The sequence below is a fragment of the Acinonyx jubatus genome, chromosome A3, assembly GCF_027475565.1.
Source record: "Acinonyx jubatus isolate Ajub_Pintada_27869175 chromosome A3, VMU_Ajub_asm_v1.0, whole genome shotgun sequence".
In the NCBI taxonomy this organism is placed as follows: domain Eukaryota; kingdom Metazoa; phylum Chordata; class Mammalia; order Carnivora; family Felidae; genus Acinonyx; species Acinonyx jubatus.
This window is the reverse complement of record NC_069388.1, coordinates 126,565,006-126,590,272: the sequence shown is the minus strand read 5'-3', so window position 1 is coordinate 126,590,272 and position 25,267 is coordinate 126,565,006. Positions and strand designations below refer to the sequence as shown.

The 25,267-nt window shown below is 42.7% G+C and overlaps 1 protein-coding gene across 3 annotated transcripts in view; it reads right to left on the bottom strand.

The window, feature by feature from the left end:
- NBAS (NBAS subunit of NRZ tethering complex) overlaps nt 1-25,267 on the bottom strand; it is a 331,328-nt gene that overhangs the window by 65,616 nt on the left and 240,445 nt on the right. For all 3 annotated transcript variants that reach the window (XM_053201218.1, XM_027077936.2, XM_027077937.2), the window contains exons 43-44: nt 24,709-24,959; nt 23,301-23,635 (exon numbers count right to left, since the gene is read on the bottom strand). In XM_053201218.1, coding sequence (XP_053057193.1) covers nt 23,301-23,635; nt 24,709-24,959 — 586 coding nt within the window. The remainder of the gene's footprint in view (nt 1-23,300; nt 23,636-24,708; nt 24,960-25,267) is intronic.

Genomic DNA, 25,267 nt, shown 5'->3' with positions numbered 1-25,267 from the left:
AAGATAGAGTAATTTTCCGAAGGCCCAGCCAGATGGCAACTCAGGAAATCTGACTATAAACTTGCCTCTTTCTCCATCACCAGGCTACCATCAAAAGAACTTAAGATGCGTCTAAAATCCATCAACACATCAACATTCAATTCAACATGTTGAGAAGCCACATTATTAACGTATGACACTTTTCAAATTCCTGGGTCAGTGGTGATTTAAACTTGCTTTTCTCTGTTCTCCTCGTGAGAATTTTTGACATCTGCTGATCAGTGGCATCAATGTCTCATAGTCTTTAGACAGAGAGGTGGCATTAAATATCCCTCATCAGACCAGGTATACTGGACAAAAACTGGTTATGCTCTGATTAAGGAACTCTGCTAGGTGATTCAGTGAAGACAAAGAAAAATAAGGTTATATAGTATGTGGAATTTCCTCACAGGATGTTTAGAAAAATGTGCTACAAAAACAAATACATACAGCACATATACCAATACTACAATAATGATCACAAGTCAGGTGAGTCTGGTGTTGATGCCTTACCCTGGTCCGTCACCATCACCCAAAAGACACTGCAATGACTATCAACAAAACCAAAAGGCAACTTACTGAATGGGAGAAGATATCTGTATATGATTTATCTGATAAGGGGTTAATATCGAAAGTATATGAAGAACTCATACAATTAAACACCAAAAAACCACAGATAATCTCATTAAAAAACAGGCAGAGTACCTGAACAGACATTTTCCCAAAGAACATATACAGATGGCCAACAGACACATGAAAAGATGCTTATTAGTAATCATCAGGAAAATGAAAAACAAAACCACATGAGATACCACCTTATGCCTGTCAGAATGGCTAGTATCAAAGAGACAATAAATAACAAGCGTCCAAGAAGATGTGAAGAAAAGGAAACCCTCATGTACAACTGATGGAAATGTAAACTGGTGAAGCCACTGTGGAAAACAGCATGGAGGTTCCTCAAAAAATTAAAAATAGAGATACCATATGATCCAGCAATTCTACTACTATTCACCCAAGAAGAACAAAAACATTAATTTGAAAAGATATATGTACCCCTACGTTCCCTGCAGCATTATCTACAATAGCCAAGATATGGAAGCACCCCCAGTGTCCACTGATAGATGAATGGACAAAGATGTGTTATAAACACCCAACAGAATATTACTCAGCCATAAAAAAGAATGAGGTCTTGCCATTTGCGACAACATGGATGGACCCAGAGGGTGTTATGCTGTGTGAAAAAAAAATCAGAGAAAAACAAATTATCATATGGAATCTAAAAAACAAAACAAACAAAACCGAAACAGACCCATAAATACAGAGAACTGGAGGTTGCTGGGGGGGTGGGGGGTGGGGCAGGTATTAGGCCAAATAGGTGAAAGGGATCAAGGGCTACAAACTTCCAGGCATGAAATATGTAAGTCATGGGGATGAAAAGTATAGCACAAGAAATACAGTCAATAATAATGCAGCAACTCTGTATGGTGACAGATGGCAACTATACTTACCGTGGTGAGCACTGTTATCATGTACAAAATGGCGGAATCATTGTGTTATACACCTGAAACTAACAGAACATGGTATGTCGACTATACTTCAATTTAAAAAAAAGGAAAAAGATGTTGCAGTGGTTTCACATTGGAGTTTCCCTGTCCCCAGGCTGGTGCCATAGGTTCCTTCTCCAATCGTCACCAAACTGATCTTTCTTTTTTGTTAAGTTTATTATTTAGAGAGAGAGAGAGAGAGAGAGAGCGCACGTGTGCACGTGTGCATGTGTGAGCCAAGCGGGGGAAGGGGCAGAGAGAGAGGAGACAGAGAGTCCCAAGCAGGCTCCGCACTGCCAGAGCAGAGCCTGAGGTGGGGCTCGATCTCATGGTTTGTGAGATCGTGACCTGAGCCAAAATCGAGTTGGACCCTGAGCCACCCAGGTGAACCCAAAGTGATCTTTCTAAAGTGAGAATCTAACAGCATCACTACGCGGCTTAAAATTTATGTCTGATCCATGACCAGGACAAAACATAAACTCTTTAGTCGGGTATGTGAGAGTTTTCATTACCAGGCCGTGCCTTATCACTATAGCCTCATTCTTACCCTCTCATTCATACCATATTTCTTGTAGTTTACTGAAGGTACTAGGTTTTGGGGTTTTTTTGTTTGTTTGTTTATGCCTTTATGACAACTACTATATCTGTCTGGAATGTTCCTCCATGGTACTCAAGCTTTCCCTGCATGGGGTACTCATGACAAAATATCCTCATTTATTAAGACTCAACTCGAAGACTCTTCTTCTCTGGGGCCTTTCCTGGCTATACCCCAGCCCTACTGACCATGTCTACCTTGCTTCTTCCACATCATGAATCACATATATCAAATCATCAATTACGAACCTATCACAAATGTATCCGTTGACCATCTTTCTCTGTGAAGAGTACCTCCAGCTGTCAAGTAGACAAAAACAACCAGTATCCCGAGGTGGGCGTAATGACACCGGATCTTCCCACCGGTACCAAGGCTCAGAAAGGGCAGTAGGCAATAGCTCAGAAGAGGGGGCGTGGCTTTTTATTCCAAATTCCTTTGCTGCACAGGCTGGAGAAGTATTCATAGAAGAGCGATTAGGAGGTAAATCCGTTTACAAGTTTAAGCAGTACTAAAATGAGAGAACGGAGTTTACAGGCCGAACAAAGAAAGGAGAAGTCAAGAGAAGCCATGGCACTGAGGAATTACAACCGCACAAGACGCGGTTCGGAACTGGGGAGTCGGCCGGGGAAGAGCATTTCAGTAGGGACGGTATTTTCAGACTTCTCCACTGCTTTATTTTCATGGTAAAACATGCTCTGGCATTTGCGGCACATGATTCTGAGGTGGCTTCTTTATTCCCGTGTCATCCCCACGACTTCCACCCGCTGCGGATTCAGAGCCTGCGGCCTTCCCTGCAAGGGGCGTGCCTTCCTTCTTGCACTTCCTAACGGGGAGGCCTGCAGGGGGCGCAGAAACACATTCCGGCTCCGTGCCCCGCCAGACTCGTCTTCGGGAGCAGGGGCACCATCATTTATGATTGGACTGGCCAATTTTCAATCTCTGTCACTAACTATTACTTTAGCCAATTTGAAATAATTTTCCCAGCACAAACAGAATGCGTTTTCAGTTTGCCAGTCAGGCCAATAATTATGATCGCCCCAGATGGGCTTCCTGCAGCCAAATTTTTCAGGCAAGGGAGATAACAGAAAGCGAGATTTTGGGAGCAGGCCTCTATGTAAATCCGGACTTTGCCACTTTTAGCTCACAAGACACTGGGAGCTGTTATTCAACTTCCCTGAGCCTTCATTTTCTTTCCTGTAAAAATGGTGATAAAGCATTTACTTCCCAGGGCTGGCTGGACAATTCACAGAGGAACATGACAATCAACACGGTCTTCTTTCTCTTCTGGCATCTGTTTGGAAGGCTGGATGTGAAGGGGTAAGTGAAGGCAACTGGTCCACCCATACCAGTACTCGGCCCGGAGGACTATGGGTAGACTTTTGGAAGGGAATATCAGTTCCCCGTATTGTTGGGGGAGTGACGAGGACACTGACTGATGTTTAAGGGCCAACTTTTAGACTTCTGCACGTCCCAATATCCACGGCAAAGGCACGTCCACAATCCTCCTCTGAGGAAGCAGCCAAAAGGAGCCTGTTAAAAATAGGTTATCTGCTTGGCTTCAGAATCTGAGCACAGCTGATGGCACCAGAGACTAGCACTGCGGCCAAAGGCAGCCACAGAGGTTGGACGGTGAGACAATTAAAAAGGATCGGGTCAGGGGCAATTTTCATATGCACGGTGTGGGGGTTCACACCTCCAAGTCATGACTTGTGAGTTGTTCACTGAGAAGTTTCCTTCACTCACATCCTCAGTGGACACAGTATTCTTACTATCACGCCCCATAAACTGAAGTGATCAGACTTGGGGTGGGCGGGGCTGGGGGGGGGGTAGGTCCTTACAGCCTGAAAGAAACCAACTGTCACAGAATTCTAAAGCAGAGCTCACTGTACATCTGCCGTAGCAAAGAACACGTGGGACTGTCCTTCCTTAGGTCCCTGAGCTAGTGCTCAAGGCTAACTCCATGCACTACACGGCTCCGTTCTGAGCCACACTCGTGTTTACAAATAAGATGTACCAGGCCACCTGGGTGGCTCAGTCAGTTGAGCGCTGACCTTGGCTCGGGTCATGATCTCATAGTTTGTGAGTTCGAGCTCTGCATCAGGCCCTGTGCTGACAGCTCGGAGCCCGGAGCCTGCTTCAGATTCTGTGTCTCCCTGTCTCTCTCCCCCCCTCCCCAGCTTGTGCTCTGTCTCTCTCTCAAAAATAAACAAACATTTAAAAAAATACAAAATAAACAACAAATAAGACGTACGGAGCACGAGCATGAGGAAAGCGGAGGCTGATCTCCTCCTGCCAGTTTATGTTTCAAATGTTTTACACGTGGAGCCATTTCCAGGTCACCGCCCTGACAAAGGCACCTCAGTTTTATATTTTAGTGACTGTCCCCTAGCTGCCCCACTACCCTGCACAGACGATGTTATCAGTTTAAATTAAGTAAGTGAAAATAAATTTGTAAAATAGAGCTACAGTTTTTGTATAAACAGCATATTCAGAACAAGGTTTCAGAATATGACAAACTTAAAGTCGACTCCTGGTTCTGTCACTCAGATGCTAGCAGTTTAGGTTAAGTCCCCTAGCTTCTCTGAGCCTGTCGTATGCACCATGAAAGAGGGGCGGCATCGTCTACCGCACCTGGTGGTTACAGAGAGCGGATGAACTACACTAGGCACCAGCACCTGGACAACCGGGCACCAAGCCGCTACCTCTCTCCCCCTATTCCGCGGTCCTTCCCCAGGCTGTGGCCCTTCACAGGCGTCCACTGGCTTAACTTCATCTCCACGTCACATTCAAAATCACTGGTCTTTAGGGGACTCTTCACAACAGAGGCCCATTTGGACCAAACTCTCCAACTTACTAAAGTTAGACTTTTTATGTGTTTGTGAGCCTACAAAATAATGATGTCCTGGACCTCACTTATTTCAGCTCCAGTGACCTTCCTTCTCAGTTCCTAAAGCAGAACTGTGTCATGTGATCACCGTCAAGTCTGCAATCGGAAGACCTGGGTGTGAAAATGGGATTGGACCCTTAGTCCTATTTAAAACTCAGGACGGTGATCCTTCAGGAATCTGACCTTCCCACTGGAGATGGTAATATCTGCTCCATCACCACCGGAGCCTTGGGTTCTGGGACTGGGATGACCTAACGTACGGGGAAATTATTACACTAAGAGATCTGGGACTGTAAGATGACCTAACGTACGGGGAAATTATTACACTCAAAAATCCATGTTCATTTTCATGCTGCCTTGAATTCCTTGCTGTGTTTTTACCAATGTTTGCCTTGTCTTCCTAGGTCGTTAAGGCCACTGAAAGCGGGGATCACATCCCACATTTCCTTGGGGTTTCCTGCAATGGACCAGCACAGGGCTCACTAACAACAAAAGCAGCAGCAGCAGCAGCATTAGCAACAGTAGCCAACATTAACTTTAATATTTACTGTGCCCAAGCATGGTTCAAATCACTACACTGGTATGAAGTCATTTAGGTAAGGAACCCTAATATTTGCATTTCATCATACAGAAACTGCTGAAATGAAAAGGAAAAAAATTCAAGTATATGTTTTATGAACATATAAACCTTATTAAGGATAAAAATAGGCATCTGGCAAGAGGAGGGTCAACCGTAGGGTCAAAGCCAAGGCTCCGGAGTGGGGGTAGGTGTGTCCAAAACATGCAGATTCTAGGGATGGGAGACTTACTAACATTTCGGGAGCTCATCATCAGGGTTACAATGAAAAACTGGGAGAGGCACTTATTAAAATGCTAGGAGGTGGCCAGCGATCGGACGACATTTCCCTGTTTTTCCCACTCTCCTATATGATTACTGCTTCGTACCTTCTCCTGTCCCAAGTCTCCACAGTCCTGGGGTGCCTGGGCATTCAGCCAGTTAAGCATCCGACTCTTGATTTTGGCTCAGGTCACGATCTCACAATTTGTGGGTTCGAGCCCCACATCGGACCCCGCAATGACAGTGAAGAGCCTGCCTGGGATTCTCTCTCTCTCTCTGCCCCTCTCGTGTACTCTCTCTCTCAAAATAAATAAACTTAAAAAAAAAATCTCCACAGTCCCTGCTTTATACTCATACCGAGTTTTCTTTCTTTGCCTCTTCGCTGAGAAAACAGCAGCAGCGAGAAGCTAATGACTTCCATCTCCTATCACATCTGTGTCCATCGGTTCTGCCTCCCTCTATCTGCTATCATGGGAAGCAGACAGGGATCTTGGCCAAGGCCAACCTTTCCATCTGGCCTCTAGGGCCTGTCCAGTCTCACTAATTACAACAGAAATTAGTACCATTTTTTTTTCATTCATTACTATGTCTTTTCCATTAATGAATAGAAAAAAATTGTTATATTAAAAAAAATCTTAAGTCTGCCTGTCAGTGTTGGTTCTTCCTCATCCTCAAGTCCTAATGTTGGAGTGCCCTGCACTCTTTTTTTCTTCTCCACCTACTTGCTCCCGTGGGAATTTTACCCAGCCACCTGGCTTTGACTCCTCTCTATATGCTGACAATTCTGAAATGTATTTCTGCGGCCCAGACTTTTCTGTTGACCTCCAGATTCATACTGACAACTTCCTGTCAACAGCCTGACTTGAATAAGAACCACATGGTCCTCTCAATAGATGCAGGGAAAGCATTTGACAAACTACAGCATCCTTTCTTGATTAAAATCCTCAAGAAAGTAGGGATGGAAGGAACGTAACTCAAGATCATAAAAGCCGTATGTGAAAGACCCACAGCTAATATCATCCTTAATGGGGAGAAACTGAGAGCTTTCCCCCTAAGGTCAGGAACACGACAGGGATGTCCCACTCTTGTTCAACATCGTGTTGAAGTCCTAGCCAAGGCAATCAGACAACAAAAAGAAATAAAAGGCATCCAAAACACTAAGGAAGAAGTCAAACTTCCGCTTTTTGCAGGCGACACGATACTCTACATGGAAAACCGAAAAGATTCCACCAAAAAACTGCTAGACGTGATACTTGAATTCAACAAAGTCGCAGGATATAAAATCAACGTACAGAAATTAGTGGCATTTCTATACACCAATAATGAAGCAGCAGAAAGAGAAATCAAGGAATTGAACCCATTTACAACTGCCTCGAAAACCATAAAATACCTAGGAATAAACCTAACAGAAGAGGTAAAAGACATCTATGCTGAAAAACTATAGAAAGTTATGAAAGAAACTGAAGAAGACACAAAGAAATGGAAAAGCATTCCATGCTCATGGATCAGAAGAACAAATATTATTAAAATGTCGATACGACCCAAAGCAATCTACACATTCAATGCAATTCCTATGAAAATAACACCAGCATTCCTCACAGGGCTAGAACAAACGATCCTAAAATTGGCATGGAGCCTCCGCTCCCGTTCCTCTCCTCTCTCATCCCCCTTCAGCCACAATGGCCTTCTTGCTCCTCCTCCAGCACATTCCACTTCCCCGTCCATTTTACTTCTGCTAACCAAAGAACTTGTTGCCGCCTTACTTCCTTAAGATGTTTGCTTGAATGTTACTTTCTCAGTGAGGTCTTCTTTAACCATCTGATTTTAAATTGCAGCCATCCTGCCCTCCTGAGTCCTTTCCAGTTTTATTTTTCACTTGTACTGATTGCCATCTCACATGTCTGAACTTAATCATCCTTCTTTATTGTCTGGTTTCCACCTGTCCCTAATGAACGGTCCCTAAAGCCCCAGGTGCCTGTCTATTCTGTTCAGTGCTATATAGCCAGCAATGAGAACAATTCCTTATATGCAGTAGGCGCTGATAATGACTTTCCATTGCTGTGCAAAAAATTACCCAATTTTAGAAGCTTATTTATTCTCTCATAGTCTCTACAAATCATGAATCTGAGTGTGGCTCTGGATCAAGGTCTCTCATGAAGTTATGATCAAACCATTGGCCAAGACTGTGGTTTCACGTGATGACAAGGCTGGGTGGCAGGAGAAGATCCACTTCTATGCTTACTCATGTGGTAACGGTAGCTGTGGTCTCTTGTCAAATGGAGCTCTTCACAACATGGCAGCCACATCCCCCAAGAGTAAGTGACCAAGAAGGAAACCACAATCTTTCTGTAACTGAATTTTATACATGGCATCCCATCATTTTTGCCGTATTCTGTTCATTAGAGGAAAATCAATAAATCCAGCCCATACTCTAGGAGAGGGGATTACACAGGGGATTAAATACTGGGAGGTAGGGATCATTAAGGGCCATCTTACAAGCTGTCTTCCCAAGCACTCGATAAATATTTGTTCAATGAATGAACAAATTAACCAATGATGTACACTTGAAAAAAAGAAGATCCTAAGCCAAATGGGAAAATCAGACTGACTTCTCTAGGAACTTATGGATTTTTTACTCGTAATATATGGGAAAAGGGCAGGTAGGACAAATAATCAACTTTGGAGGTATAAACACCATGTAAAACCTTTACCAGAGGAGACTTTCTTTAGAGTCGTGTGATAAAAGGTCATTTTTCTCAGGACTATCTGTATTTTATTTATATATGAGTAAATTGTGTTATGTTATATCAAGTTTCAAAAACTATATTCTCTATCCTTCAAGTATTCTCTGTTCCCATTTATTCTGTGCCTTTGACAGTCATAATGGGAAAAGAAAAACAATTCCTTTTTAAATTTCTTCTTCTATGCTTATCTCCCAAGCTCCTGGGTTTTTGTTTTGTTTTGTTTTGTTTTTGCATTTTTGTCAAGATAGGATATGCTTAGCGGACTAAACCCTCACCCTTGAAAAGAGAAGGAAATAGTTCCTTAAAAGCAAAAACATTCAGGAGGAGGAATGGAAAGATAATGTTCACAATGACAGTAATATACACAGGCTAGCTGAAAGTCACATGGGAGTGATGTGCTCTGCACATTTGAAAATCTGGAAACAATCGTCACTATTGGGCATCATTAACAAACATATGCCTGAAACAGAAGGCCTTCAATAAATGTTGGTTGTGTCTTCCTTTCTACACAGAGCATTTATTAAATGCTTCAACAGTACTTTTTACATTAAATTATCACTCATCTGTTACACATGCATACATTTGCGCCAATCAGCCACGAGCTTCTCAAGGGCAGTCTTTTGTTTACAGCATCTAGAACAATGGCAATGAAAAAGCGCTCACTTAAACATTTCCTCAATGTATCTGGTATGAAAAAAACTCATTCAGTTCAGAATCAAAGGAGTCAAATGATGACTATACCATAACCAGAGATCAATGGGAAAAATACTTATTATGAAATTAAAAAAAAAAAGAGTTAACATTTAGTCATCTTGTAACACTGAGTAAACATTTTATAATACTTTCATAGTCAAGCTTAGTATGGTTATAAAATAGCAACAGTGAACACCGTAAAATCTGGGGAGGGGACTGACACATAAGTATAACCCGTGACCTTTGATAAAGGAGCAGAGGAACTATAACGGGACGAAAGTCTTGTCAACAAATGGTGCTGGAACTGGACATCCACATGCAAAAAAGTGCATCTAGACCCAGATCTTACATCCTACACAAAAATTAACTCAAAATGGACCACAGACCCACCCATAAAACATAAAGCTATAAAACTCCTAAAAGATTACAAAAGAAAAAAAATCTAGATAGCCTTGGATATGGCTGAGAATATGGCTGTGAGTTTTTCAAGAGTACCAAAGGCAAAATGCATGAAAAAAATAATTGATAGCCTGCCTTCATTAAAATTAAAAGCTTCTGTTCTGCAAGACAATGTGAAGAGAATGAGAAAAGAGTCACAGAGTGGGAAACATATTTGTAGTAGTCATATTTGGTAAGGGACAGTTCTACAAAATACACAAGGAATTCTTAAAACAATTAAAAAATACTGATAAAAAAATGGGCCAAAAGATCTTAACAGATACCTCACCAAAGAAGATGTAAAGATAGCAAATAAGTACATAAAAAGATGCTTCACATCATGAATCTTCAGGGAAACAGAAGTTAAAAGAACAGTGAGATAGCCCTGTGAGATATGCACCCACCAGAATTGTGAGAATGACTTAAAATACGGAACAGTGACAACATCAAATGTTGGGTGAAGGTGTGCAGCAGTAGGAACGCTCACCTGTCGCTGGTGGGAATGCAGAATGGTGCAGCTGCCTGGGAAGACAGTTGGGCAGTTTCTTACAAAAGTAAACATACTCCCACCATATAATCCAGTTACTGCTCTCCTTGGTATTTACCAAAAAGAGTTGAAAACTTACGTCCACATAAAAACCTGCACATGAATGTTTATAGCAGCTTGCTTCAAAACCACCAAAACCTGGAGGAGACCAAGATGTCCTTTAACAGGTGAATGGATATATAAACTGTGATACATCCAGACAATGGAATACTATACAGGACAAAGAAGAAATAAACTATCAAGTCATGAAAAGTCAGGGAGGAAACTTAAATGCGTATGACCACGTTTAAGAAGCCGATCTGAAAAGATCACATAGTGTGCAATTCCAACTCTGTAACATTCTGGAAAAGGCAAAACTATGGAGACAACAGAATGATGTAGTTGCCAGGGATTGAGAGTAGAGGGTGAATAGGCAAAGGACAGATAACTTTCAGGTCAATGAAAATATTCTGTATATTATAATGATGAGTAGATGGGTACACTGTCCACACCCATACAATAAACAACACCATGAGTGAGACCTAAGGCAGACTACAGACTTTGGGTAATGATGATGTGTCAGTGTAGGCTCATTGTACAAAATGTACAAAAATGTACCTTCTGCTGAGGGATGTTGATAATGGGGGAGGCTGTGCATGGACGGGGGCAAGTGGCATATGAAAAATCTCTGTACCTTCCTCTAAACTTTGCCCTGAACCTAAAACTGCTCTTAAAAAAAAAAGTCTTTTTTTTTATTTTTTAAACTTTTTTTTTAATGTTTATTTATTTTTGAGAGAGAGAGAGAGAGAGAGAGATTGAGAAAACAGGGAAAGGCAGATAGGGAGACACAGAATCCGAAGCAGGCTCCAGGCTCTGAACTGTCAGCACAGAGCCCAATGCAGGGCTCAAACCTACAAACCGTGAGATCATGACCTAAGCTGAATTTGAACAGTTAACCAACTCAGCCACCCAGGCGCCCCCCCCCGAAAAACCAAAGTCTTAAAAAACATAGGAGTATGCCACTTTCCACCTAGAAAACAGGAGCTTCAGAAATGCAGTCAGTGCTTCCTAAGACAAATGTGGGTCAAATATCCTTTCAATTTTAAAAATCTTAACAACAGGGGAGCCTGGCTGGTGCCAGTCAGTGAAGCACGCGACTCTTGATCTCAGGGTTGTGAGTTCGAGCCCCACAGTGCGTGTAGAGATTACTTAAAATCTGTTTCAAAAATTATAATAAAAAGATCATTTAATATTCCAATAATTATACATAAAAATCCCTGTGGTTCTTTCTCTGTCTATATATATGAATAAATAAATATATACATATATACATACATATACACACATCAGAAATTAGAAACAGATACATGTGGTTTATTTTGCTTTAAAATGTTATATATTGAATAAACTAAAATCCATTTACTTACAGATAAAAATAGATTTCAGCTTTGAGTTAAATATTTTTTTCATTTTCCCAGTTTGGTTTTAACTTCAGTTTTTGTTTTGTTTTGTTTTGTTTTTTCTGTAATCTCTATACCCAATGTGGGGCTCAAACTCACAACCCCAAGATCAAGAGCTGCACGCTCTTCTGACTGAGCCTGTCAGGCACCCCTAACTCCAGTCCTTTTTTAAAACCTTATTATAAAGCCTATAAGGTCTCTAAGCCCTTAGTGTATGTAAAGGTATAGGCAGGCACAATTATGGTTCCCAAAGAGGTCAACACCCTAATCCTTGGAATCTGTGAATATGCTCCTTAGATGGCAAAGAGACTATGCATATGTGACTAACAATACGGACCTAGAGATGGGAAGACCATCCTCCATTATCCACACAGGCTCCAATCTCATCACATGGATCCTTAAATGTGAGAACCTTTCCTGGCTTTGGTCAAGACAGGAAGATGTGAAGACAGAAGGGTCAGAGACAGGCTACTGCTGCTGGCTTTGAAGATGGGGACAAGGAACCCTGAGCCAAGGAATGAGGGCAGACAGCCTCCAGTTATGCATAGGAGAAGGCAAAGAAATGGATTCTCCCCAGAAGCCTCCGGAGACCTTGGTTTCTGTTCACTTCTATCTTAGCCCCGTGAAACCTTCGTCTGGCTTCTACCCTACGGAAGTGTCAGGCAATAAATTTGTATTGTTTAGGCCACTAGGCTCCTGGTAATTAGTTACAACAGTGCTAGGAAACTAGACACAGAGAAACCTTCTCTTTTTCTTTTTTTTTTTTTAAAGAGGAACACATAAACCATTGAGGACAAGATGAATCGATGTAAAGTTCTGGGTGATATGAGGCCATAACTTATTCTATTACCCAAAGAGCAATCATGAGGAGGGCAGGTGGCTCTACTCCTCAGTAGTTACAGAACGGAGGGATCAAGAAGGCAGACGTGGAGCCCATATGAGAGAGTAACAAATAAATGGGCCCAGTAAAGGAACAGGTTGCCTCCGAACATAGCGAGTGGGCCCTGCCACATGGAGTAAAGACGATCGTTGGCTGAAGACCTCTAACATGCAGTAGGTAAGACTAGGAATGGCATTCTGGCTCAGCTACTAACTTGCTTCTGACCTTGAACAAAGTACTTAACCGCTGACCTTCAGCTACTCATTTCTAAACTGAGATTGAAGGCTTCGTTGCAGGGCTTTCACGATTAGTAGAGATAAAGTGAAATGTCAAGCCGGCACCTGGAACCGATGGTAAACAACCAATGGTAGCTATTATTACCATTATTGTGTAGCGGGGACAGTGATTTCTGGAGATGGGAGATAACGGCTCAGGTCTTAGAATTTATTATTATTTAGCTGGACATCCATTTGGGTATGTGTGGGAGGAAGAGTTTTCTCTTGCTCTGGAGTGCCTACCTTAGCTGTAAAGCTGTAAAGCGTCTTTGGACGCCAAGAAAGTAAATGGTGCTTCCACTTTCACTTCTCAAGACAGGAGGAGTGACACCTGGAGCCACAGGGAGAAGAAACTGATGACGGGTGGCTAGTCCTTTTCTTTCCTTTTTAAGACCTGCCTGGCAGCTGGGAGACTACATTTTTCTTCTGCTCTTCTCCTTCCAGTGGTAAACACTTGTGGGTCAGGCCCAGACTCCGGTTCCCAAGAAGCATTATCCGTCCAACGCATTCTTGTGACTAATGAGTATCTGAAATGTAACTCGTTGGAACTGATACGTGCTTTAAGTTAAGTACACCCTAGATTTCAAAGACCATTAAAAAAAAAAAAAAAAAGAATCAGTGTCTCATTACTATTTTTATACTGATTCCATGTTGAAATGATAATATGCGGGACAATTTCACCTATTTTGTTTCACTTTTTTAAATTTAGCTACTTGAAAACTTCAAATTCCACACGTGGCTCACATCATATTTCTATTGGGCAGCCCTGATCTAGAGGCCACTTCTCTGAGCCCCACAAATAAAACTCAAGTTGGGAGACTGCCCTTCTGAGAGAGCGTATAAGCTCTGCAGCCCTAGAGTGTGCCCGGCAGAGCCGTCTGAAGGCCATCTGAAGGTCTGGCACAGGGAGCGACACGCGGAAGCCTGATGTGGAGGGTCGAGCCACATCTGTCACTCCCAATTTGACCAAAAACAAAGCTGTGATTTCCAACCACCTGATCTATCTCTTAACTGATCATAACTTGAGAAGAAAGGATGTTATTTATTGTTCTTTCCCCATCAAACCCCCAAAACATGATAGAAATATTTCTGTTCTCATGAAGTAGCACAAACATAAACTCCGGGTACACGTACCCAGGGAAGGTAGTGTAAAGGTAGTGGTCCTCTTTAGGTCCAAAGGGGCACAGCCTTCAAAAACATCTCCATTGATTTCAGCGGAGGGCGGTTTTCAACCAAAATGAAACGTGGGCATGAATGGCAAACTCCCCCAGGAACCTGGGTTCTGAGACACGTGGGACTCTGCAGCAAAATGGCAGCAGCAGCCGTGGTGGGATTCGACTGAGAGGAACGCAGGGACTAAATGATGCAGCGCGAAGCAGGAAGGCAGGGTGACTACCAACAGGGACACGCAAAGTAAATCCATCTCGGAGAGGAGGCAGTACGGCTGGGTGATTTTCCTTCCCGCCTGGTGAACGTATGCCACAGTCAACTCCAGATAGGCGGCTTTCTCAACCCATCTCCTTGCTTGACTTCACCTGGCATCCTGGCAAAGCTAAATCCGGAGGGGTTCCCGGGTCTACTCTCCTTCCCCCCGTGTCACCGAGCCACTTCTGTGCTCTCCAGCATTCTAGGACGGTGTGTCCGGATTGAACTGAAACCAGGCCTCTAGAACCATGTTTCGCTTGGCTGTTTCATGGCTGGTTAAGTTGCATGGCTATGGAGCTGATGCTGATATGATTTTTTTTCTATTTTTAAAATGAGATGCATGAAGAACTGCAGGTGGGATTAATGTAACTTCGGATGTGCTGAAGAAGCTCCACTGCTCCAGTGAAAGAAAGTGCATTTTGCTGAAGGAACCTGCGATTACCCAAACACCTAAGTCAGACCTCTTTGGCTACGACAGCAGAAACCCGGGAAAATCATCCGTGGGCCTTACCTTTGTGAACTTATGAGTTTTGTATTTTGATGTAACTGAACTCTAACTAAAAGGGCAAGAGGCTTTGATTTTGGGGGTGTCAGTTTTTCCTCTGGGAATTTAAATTGCGACTATTTTACAGTTGCTGACCTGTATTACTTGGCGTATTTTCTATCCTCGCTTAAACTCCTTGTTTCATTTCTGAGGAGTTTTAATTATCAGTCCAGTCGGGCAAAATCTGAGAGGAAATGATGCCTGAATCTGGTGTTTTGTCTACAGGGAGTCAGAAGAGTGTGCTCCTCTGATCTATTTCAGAGCCTTCTGGAAGCAAAGGCCACTAAGGGTCTCAGGAAGACATAGCATGAAACTCGTCTGTGTGAGAGGAATGGCCTCGTGAAGTGGGAACACCAGGACCAGGTTCTGAAAGAAGTCGCACCCCTTTCTCCCCTCGTTGGCAACAGCTTTTGCGATTAAGCCTAATCAGGTAAGGGAACAAAAAGCCCACTGCCCGTGCCCCATCCTCCCCTGACAGGGAGAAAACTTCACTCCAAACAACGGACAGGAAACTACAGGAGGAATGCTTGTGGCATCTCTCTCCCTCTCCCTCCATAATCTCCCCCACAGGAGAGGAGCTGACTGGAAGCCCTGGGGAGTGTGGCTGCCCCCTGGCTGCGGCCTGCCCGTCCACAGAATGACCTTCTGGAGCAGCTCTCAGGAGTCAAGTTTCACGCAGGTGTAAACGTGACAGAGAGGCCATTGGGCCGCAGACCCAGGCCACTCTCTCCAATGCCAGCTGTTCCAACAATAGCTATTAACACTTATTGATTGTGGATGTTTTTGCTTTCAGCTTTCTGAATCCTAAAGTGGGTGTTAGTGAAGTAGAGGAACATATTTAGGCATCACCCTCAAACACTGCAGCAAAGAGACCTCAGAAAAATCACCTTTTCTCCGATCTGATACCCTGGCCTGGGAACACAGTTGAGGGTCTCTTAGGAGACGCCCCCTCATCCAAGCCCTGTCTCCTTTTGGATACATCTCTCGGTCACCTCCCAGAGAACTCCCTGCTGAGCTTGATTAACAACAAAAGATGATGTGCTAATCAGAAAAATTAGAGACTAAACTGTGAAGAAAGAAAACGGATAGTGCACAATTCACAAGTTCAAAGGGTGGTGTAACGGCATTTCTAGGCACACATTCCATCTTGCATTTTCAAATTATTTACAGAATCTCCACATCTGGACACTGATAAGAAATTAATCTCTTTTAAGGAACTGAAAATTTAAGGCAATCCTTTATGCATTTATCAGAACAAATCTTCATGATTCTTATTTATATTATAAATATTTAGGAAGCTGAAATGATCTCTCACATACGTACCAAAGACAGTTGTAGTTTTAAAAACAATAACTTATGACAGTGGTTCTCAAAGTGTGGGTCACAAACCACAAGACTCTTTCAAGGAGTCTGCTGAGTCAAAATTATTTTTAGGACTCTAAGACATTATTTATCAGTTTTTACTGTATTGACATTTATAGGTTGGTAAAAAGGCAATGGTGGACAAAAGTGTGGGGTCTTAGCACAAATCAAAGGAGTGGCACCAGACTGGACTAAGAGTCACTGTGTTCTTTGCTGGCAAAGTTTCACTTAAGAGTGTTATTCTTCTTCTTTTTTAATACATTTATTTATTTTTATTTATTTATTTAAATTCAAGTTAGTTAACATACAGGGTAGTACTGGTTTCAGGAGGAGAACCCAGTGATTCATCACCTACAGAGAACACCCAGTGCTCATCCCAGCAAGTGTCCTCCTAATGCCCATCACCTATTTAGCCCATCTCCCCCCCTCCACTCACCTCCCCTCCATCAACTCTGTTTGTTCTCCATATTTAAGAGTTTCTTATGGTTTGTCTCCCTCTCTGTTTTTATCTTATTTTTTCTTGCCTTCCCTATGTTCATCTGTTTTTTTCTTTTTTTAATGTTTATATTTATTTTTGAGACAGAGAGAGACAGAGCATGAGTGGGGGAGGAGCAGAGAGACAGGGAGACACAGAATCCAAGCAGGCTCCAGGCTACAAGCTGTCAGCACAGAGCCCAACACGGGACTCGAACTCACGAAGCATGAGACCATGACTTGAGCCGAAGTCAGACGCTTAACTGACTGAATTACCCAGGCACCCACATCTGTTTTGTTTCTTAAATTCCACATACAAGAATGTTCTTGATGAAGGAGTAAAAATTACTAATATTATTAAGTCTCAAACATGGAGTGCACGGGTTTTTAATATTCTGGGTGAACTGACATATATACACACAGCATTTCACTGTATACCAAAGCATAATAAGGAAAAAGCATTTGTGTGATGGTTTGATTTATGAACTGAAGTAGTTTCTTTTTGCGTGCATGATCATTTTTGCTTAAAAGAACAACTAATAGAAAACTCTGGTTGTTCAGACCTGGATATTTCGCAGACATTTTCTCCAAAGTGAACAAAATGAGCCTGTCACTTCAAGGAAAACGATTCATACTATTTGTTGCCACTGATAAAATTTGAGCTGTCAAGCAAAAAATTAGAATTTTGGAAAACTTGTATCCACCACTGTGAGACTGACAGCTTTCCCATACTTAAAGACTCATCTGCTAAGAGGAGTGCTCATATTAGTACATGTGACTGTCGATACTGCATAATGCAATTTATCAACATCTGGTTGATCTGCATAACTCAACGGATCACGATTTTCCAAAGGCCTAACGCGTTATATTACAAACCATATATTACATGGGTAAAAGATACACCCAGAGTGCAACATAGACCAGTGGTCTTAATGTAACAGAGTACAAAGGGTTCAACGATATGGTTTTAGATTCCACACTGCAATTGGCCTTTAAAAAAATCTACCACTTGTGGAGTTTCAGTGTAGGATCAAAGGAGAGCATGCCAACTCATAGGCTATGAAAGCACTCCTTCCTTTCCAACCTCGCATCTGTGTGAGGCTGGGTTTTCTTCATTTACTTCAACCCAAACAACAAAAACTGAAGGCATAAACACAAGAATCTAGCTGTGTTCTCTTAAGTGAGACATGTAAATATAAAATAATGTTAGTCTTTCATTAATCTTTTTTCTTTTGGAAGCAGTTATTTTCCATTAACATATGCTATTCATGTCAACCCATGTAATGGGTCTATTATTGGTAGTTATAAGTGAATTAAATAAGTGTTTCTAAAATTTCTTCATTTCAATTTCTAACATGATAAATATCTATAGATATATCCTTAATAAACAAACTCTTTTTACAGTTTTCAATAATTTTTAAGAATGTTAAGGCACTCAGATCAAAAGGTTTTACCATCACCAGTTTTGATAATAACTGTTTAAACAACACTGAAGGAGTTCCTACTTCATACTGTGCTAGGAACTGGAGAAGTAGATAAAAGGCAGCATCCCTAGCCTCAAAGAATTTCTAATTTCATGAAGAGTGTAATTCTCAATTATAACAATTTTACTATAAAAAAGAAAAAAAAAACATTTCAACTTTCTTAGGAATGTATTTACATCTTGATGTTCTCAATGGCAACTAACCTTGTATATGGCACACAGCTGATATCTAAATACTTAGTGATTCAGTCTGAATCTACATAATATGCATTTGATTTGTGCATCAGAAAGTCCTGTATCTGCCACATACTTAGGTACTGGGCATTGCCTAAGCATTTTTACATAGGATTCAGACACTGACTGCTCTTTATGGTGACAAAGGTGCTCCGTCCTTAGTGAAAAGACCCTGAAGTTACAGCAACAGTGCAGCCTTTCACCGAGACAAACCTTAGGAAATAAATTTTATTTTTAGGTCATATCATGGTTTTTAAGACAAATTTACTCTTCCAGATTTTATATCAAATAGTCTGGATAACAGGACGAGGGAAGAAACGGTAGCTTATTTCAGGAACAATCATAACATGAAAAAGAGATTCCCTTATGCTGTTTCCATAGCTCTAGAAGGCAGAACCGAAAGGTGGAAACTATAAGGAGCCTGAAAAAAAATGTGTTTTTACACACACACACACACTAGGGGCAGTAACTTAATTATCAATAGGTATGATGCTTGAGGGTCAGAGGTCAGACCTATTTTTCTATTTTCCCCCACTCTAACCCAAAGGAGACGGCATGTTTCCATCAGAAACAAATGGTGGGAGTTGAAACAGAGAGTGCAACCAGGGTGGGGTGAGGGTGGTCAATGTCCATCCAACTTCAAGTTGAGAAGCACCTGGCAGGAGGCAGAAGGCCTGTGTTAGTTCTGTGATTACCTGGGGCTCTTAAAGTAGGGTCCTAGCAAGCTCCTGGGCAGCAGTTCATAAGCGAGCAGAGGATTTCCCACGTCGTCACTTAAGGATGCAACCCTCCCCGCCATTCCCAGTGCGTGGGGGTATAAAAGGCTGGGAGTAAGGAGAAGGCTGAGGTCGCACCTAAGTCCCGTCTTAGCACATCACATCTGAACCAAGCACACAGTGTTTTGACCCCAACTGCAGCTTCTTTGATCATTTTCCTGGATTTCTAACCCAGTAACTTGCTCTCTGTCCCTTCTACAAAATGTATCTAATTGCTCAACCGGAAAAGCAATAGGAAAGCAACTCTTACCTGACTCCACAAAAAAAACAAACAATTTAGATTTGCAGCAAATGAACTTTAAACATTTGTGTTCCCTGAAGCTTCTGCATATTCATCACCTCAAATGTCATGAAAATTCAATCTCTGCCTATATGACATAATACCACTTTGTGCATATTTTCCCCAGAATTTCCACAAATTCTGCCAATGCAAATGGCAACTGAATGACAATGATCTCGAAGGCAAACAGCCCTCTCTGGCTTATTTTGTCGGAGGAAGGGTACAAAGTGCAGGCTTCTGGACCCTCCTGTCTGAATTCTAGCACCTATACAACAGCTATGTGCTCTTGTCCCGCACTCTAGAACTAGCTCCCCAGTTCCTTCCACAGTTCGGTTTGGAATTAAACGTGGGTACACATTTGAAACCCACACACCACATGTGAGCAGTACAGACTTATTTTACATTTTTAACATCATGTGCGAGCTGTGGGAACATCTGGTGTTTTGCAAATTTGGCCAAATCCAGCTGCACTTCCTTTTCCAAACGTGTCCTCTGACATGTAAGGGTTGTATTTCAATTTGAATTTCTCTCGCTCTCTGTCTCTGTCTCTCTCTCTCTGGCACAGTACTGTGGGACTTCAAGCAAGCACTGTACCTAAACTTTATACTTTTCCTCTCTCAAAGGAAAACTGAAAGCTTGCCAATTAATAACATGAGGAAAAACAGCTAGACCAAAGATGTAAAATTAATTTTAAATGCTTCTCTCTCATTTTCCTATAGCTTGCCTGACTCAGTAGAAAACCATCTCTTTTTTTTATATTTATTTAAGCAATCTCTATCCCCAATGTGGGGCTCAAACCCATAACCCCAAGATCAAGAGTCACATGCTCTTTCCTACTGAACCAGCCAGGCGCCCCGAGATAGTTGACTACACAAGGGTATCTTGCTAAGGATGACACCATCTGAATGGAGAGAAAGCAATGCCATAGTTATTGACTCACTCTTTACTGGGTCAGCCAGACACGTTCTCCTCAGGAAAAGCGCGCATGTGTGCACAAACAATTGGGTCATACGTTTTCAGGTGGTTGGAGAATGTGCTGTGACCGAAAATCATCGGACTTGAAACATCATAAATAACAGCTCAAATTCGGAGTGGATTCTATGTCCACGTCTTACGTTTAATCCTGAGTAAATCACTGCTGCTGGAAATCTAGACTCATCTGTCCCCTTCCATACACATGCTCGCAAGTAGCACATGGCCTCGGCGATGGCATGCTACTCTTTGTCCTGCCCTCACATAAAGCATTGAAAACCCACATCAGGCTGAGGGGAAAGAAACGGCCTTAGAGTGAGCCCCCCCAGCCCCCCCACCCCCCCTCCCATCTTCCTCGCTTCCTGCCTGGTCTGTTTGCTTGTCCAGCTCCTGTAGCCAGTTCATGGTCCCACCTCTGGAGCCTTTTCCTTGCACCTCAACTCCCCACTTGGTTCCTTCCCTTCCCTGTATGTGTACTTCCTTGGACTCCAACCCTCTTCTCGTTCCGGGAGATTCCAAACCCACGTTTGCTGGACTCTTGCCTTTTTCCCATACTTGCCAGGTTCCTGCCCACCCTTCTTTGTTCAGACTCAGCCCTGCTCTGGGCACATCCCAGGCTACTCCACTTGGACTGAATGTCCCTGGGGCTCTCTGGGCCCTGCTCCCCTACAACTCCTACAATGGCCCCAGGCCCTTGACTCTAGCTGCTGGTTCCAGGGCTCCTCACATACAGTACAGTTCGGGGGTTAAGAGCAAGGACTCTGGAAAAAAGCCTTCTCGACTTTACGCTGTGGCTCCTCTATTACCAAATTAATTTTGTAGGCCTCACTTTCCTCACCTGTCAAAATGGGGGTAATAATATATCTGTACCACAGATTACTCAGCCACAAGGAGGGAGAGGTCTATCAGATTCCTCAGTCTAAACCACAGAGCTATTAAGTTGCAGGTTCAAAGTTCAAAACCAGGTTCAAAGGACTTGAAACACGTACTCTTTTCAAATATATGAGGCTATCTTCCTTTAAAATCATTTTTAGTTGCTTCCTTGGAAACAACAAAAACGATCATTTCCTTTTCGTAGCAGTGCTTGTAAAATTTCTTTAATGTTTGTTTATTTTTGAGAGAGAAAGAGAGAAAATGTGAGCAGGGGAGGGGCAGAGAGAGGGAGACGCAGAATCCAAAGCAGGCTCCAGGCTCTGAGCTGTCAGCACAGAGCCCAATATGGGGCTCGAACTCGCAAACCGTTGAGATCATGACCTGAGCTGAAGTCGGACGCTTAACCAACTGAGCCACCCAGGCGTCCCTGCAGTGCTTGCAAAATTTAAAACCAAGTTATTAACTAAAGTGCTTGAGTTCTAATAGTCAGTGATGAAGTCCTTGGTTCCATCCACAATTGTTAATCGAATAAGTTAGTTAGAACTAGAATTCCCCACAGATGTTTGAACCTCTACCTGTATCAACCTCCAAATGAATGACTTGAATTCTTAGCCTTTACACTAAATTTTCAGGCTAATATGAGCCACGTGAAAAATACCTGTAATATAAAAAAAAAAAGGATGCATCTCCAAAAGAGATTCAAAAGAACTGTATCTCCAAAACTCTCTTTTTTTCCAAAAGAAAAAAAAAAGTACTCGCGATAGTGGGGCACCTGGATGGTTCAGTCTTAAGTGTCCGACTCTTGATTTCTGCTCAGGTCTTGATCTCATGGTTCGTGGGATCGAGCCCTGCATCAGGCTTGGGATTCTCTCTCTCCCTCTCTATCTGTCCCTACCCTGCTCACTCTCACTCTCAAAATAAATAAACTTTAAAAAAAAAAAAAGTTTAAAAATACTTGTGATAGGGTACTGGATAGACTTGCCAGCTTAGAGACGGGGAGAGCAGCAGCAAAGACCGGCAAGCAGAGGAGGAAAAAGTTCCAAAGGGAACAGAGCTCAGCAGTTGAGACCAGAGGTGGAAGGTGTTTTCGGGAGAGACATTCCCCGCCACCAAACAGCGAGAATTTTGTTTTACAGTAAGGTCCCGAGACGGCAGGAAGAGAAGGAGAAGGACTCACATTATTTACTCTGTATGAAACTAGGTATTGTTGAAGGATCCAGAGCAGGAATTGGGAGTCCAGTTAAAGGTGCTCAGACCTAAGCGTGGAGCAGACATTAGAAAATGTCTACATGGGGCGCCTGGGTGGCGCAGTCGGTTAAGCGTCCGACTTCAGCTCTGGTCACGATCTCGCGGTCCGTGAGTTCGAGCCCCGCGTCAGGCTCTGGGCTGATGGCTCAGAGCCTGGAGCCTGTTTCCGATTCTGTGTCTCCCTCTCTCTCTGCCCCTCCCCCGTCCATGCTCTGTCTCTCTCTGTTCCCAAAAATAAATAAACGTTGAAAAAAAAATTAAAAAAAAAAAAAAGAAAATGTCTACAGAGACTTCCGTGGATAATTCCATCACCAAGTCATACGCTACATGGAATTCATGCAAAAATTTTTAGGGGCTCGATTTCACCACAGCTGAGCTGTCGGCCTGCCACTGAAAGCAGGTAATGTGGGCGGGGCACTGGACGTGCTTCCCGCTTCGCAACTGGAAAGAACAAGGTGGCGTATTCACTGTGACACAGGAGAACCGTAAGGTGTACAAGACGCACACGTGAATCAGAAAGAGTCAAGTCAGATTTAGGCTACTTGCACATCTGTGACAGAGGAAAATGATTTCCCAATTACAACATCTCGCGCTTAGCAAGAAACGAAAACGTCAAACACGTTAAGTATTCTCCATCCCAAGAACGGAAATAAAAACAATCTACTGGATTTAAGAGCCATTTTGGTTTCTTCTACAGCATTCAATGCACTTTCAACGATCTTTTCAGTTACCTTGGTCACAGCTTTCGGAGAAAATGTAACGGCATCCACCACCGTGAGGAGGTCGCCGGGGTGGAGGCGATCAAAGTACTTCACGCAGACGTCATAGGCGCGGAGCCACTCGGGTGAGGACTCCGGGACTTGTTTAATGAGGTGCGGGTCTCCAGTCCAGAACAGCTTCTGCAGCCAGATAGCGTACAGAGAGCTCGGGGAAAGCATGTGTCCATCCTTTGCGGGGATTTTGGGAACAAGTTTGGAAATAGATAAGATATTTTGACTTGAAAGAACTGGCTCCAGGGCTTCAAGAGGATTCGTGCTGTCATCGGTCAGCTTTTTGTAATTAAGACCTAATGGAACGAAAAGAAAAAAAGGGAGTGGGTTCTTTCCAACATAAACATACAGGAGCTTTCACACACACACACACACACGCACACACACAGCCCTCTGGACTGCTGAAGGGAAAATTTTATCTACCAATTTATAGCAGATACTCTGTCGATTACAGAGATCAGAAGATGTGAGCTCCTGTCCCAGCCTTCGAGGCAGTCAGCTGTGCGGTCCTCCACAGGCCGCCCGCTTCCGCGTGCCTCAGGTTTCCTGGCGTGCACACTGGAGAGGGCTTATCCTCTGGCTTCCTCCATCCTTCTACGTCCTTCCACGGCACCTATATTTCCTTTGACCAGCATGCTCGTCGCACTGCATTCTATCTCCCCATAGTTCATCTGCCATCCCATCAACTACCTGTAGGCAGGGATGCAATTTTGCTCCTTTTCTTGCATCTGGTCCAGCTTCTAATTTGGTTACTCGGTAAACCACTGACAGACTGAAATAAATTCTCACAACTGTTTTAAGTATTGAATGAATATAGATTTCAAAGTAAATTATAAAGTATCATACAGACCGGAGAGGTATTAATGTGTTTAATGTCTCAGTTAGGAGCTTAGAGAGACAGGGATAGCATTCCAAAGACTGCCACCATTTATCAAAGGTGCAAATGCTCTTATTTTAAGGGTTTCACACATCCTTAAAACACAGAGTCTCCAGTGAGGTGAAATTCGGCCAAATTGCCAAATGTGAAGTGTCCCAGCCCTGTCCTTTCTATAGATAAAATAGAACCACTGGGAGTAGGGCACAGACCTCTGGAGGATTAGTCAAAACTCCAGATCTCAGCACCAGGCCTACTGTAAGACAAAGTCAATGTGTGACTTTCCATAGGTCTCTTGTAGTTTCTTTGGTATTTAATTCCTTAAACAGTAAGTAAAGGAGTTGTAAAGATAATAACTAAAGTCAATTAGCATCAGATCCTGTGATTTCTGATCTCTGCCAGTCACAAAATGCACAAACATGACTGTGCACAAAAAAAATTAATTCCTGGCTTTAGTTTAAAGAATGAGTTCAAGCAGGGAAAGGATCATCTTACCTGCAGCAACAACCTTAAATTTCTTCAGCAGCCGAATGTGCGTTTCTGGCTTAATGGCATATTGCCCCAAATCTGCACAGCCACAGCTTTCCAGAAGAGAGAAATAATATAGCAACCTTTCGTGATCAAAGCCACCTATAGCGGGGTAAATATACTTGACCATGTGCTTGTGAAAGGCTTCAGGATCAGTCTTCAAAGTCTCAAAGAGATGAAGGGCTTGGGCTCGATTTTCAATTTCTACTGTGGACAAACTGAAATTAAGGAGAAAGAAATTGTGTTAAGATTTGGTCCCTTTAGTAAACAATTTGTTGTTGTTTTTTTTCCCCCTGACTGAAAAAGACAGGCTGCTTCTTACAAGTCCCTTCTTCTTGTCAATCAATTTCAGCAAACCACCAGAATGTGGGCTGTTTATATAAGGGCAAATAGGAGTGTTAAATGCTTACTGTTATACAATTTTCACGTTCTCTCATATGGGTCACAGCAACCCTGTGAAGTAGGGTTCACATTCCTTCAGACGGCAGAGCCACCCAACGCTTAACATCCAGGAGATGAACCTAGA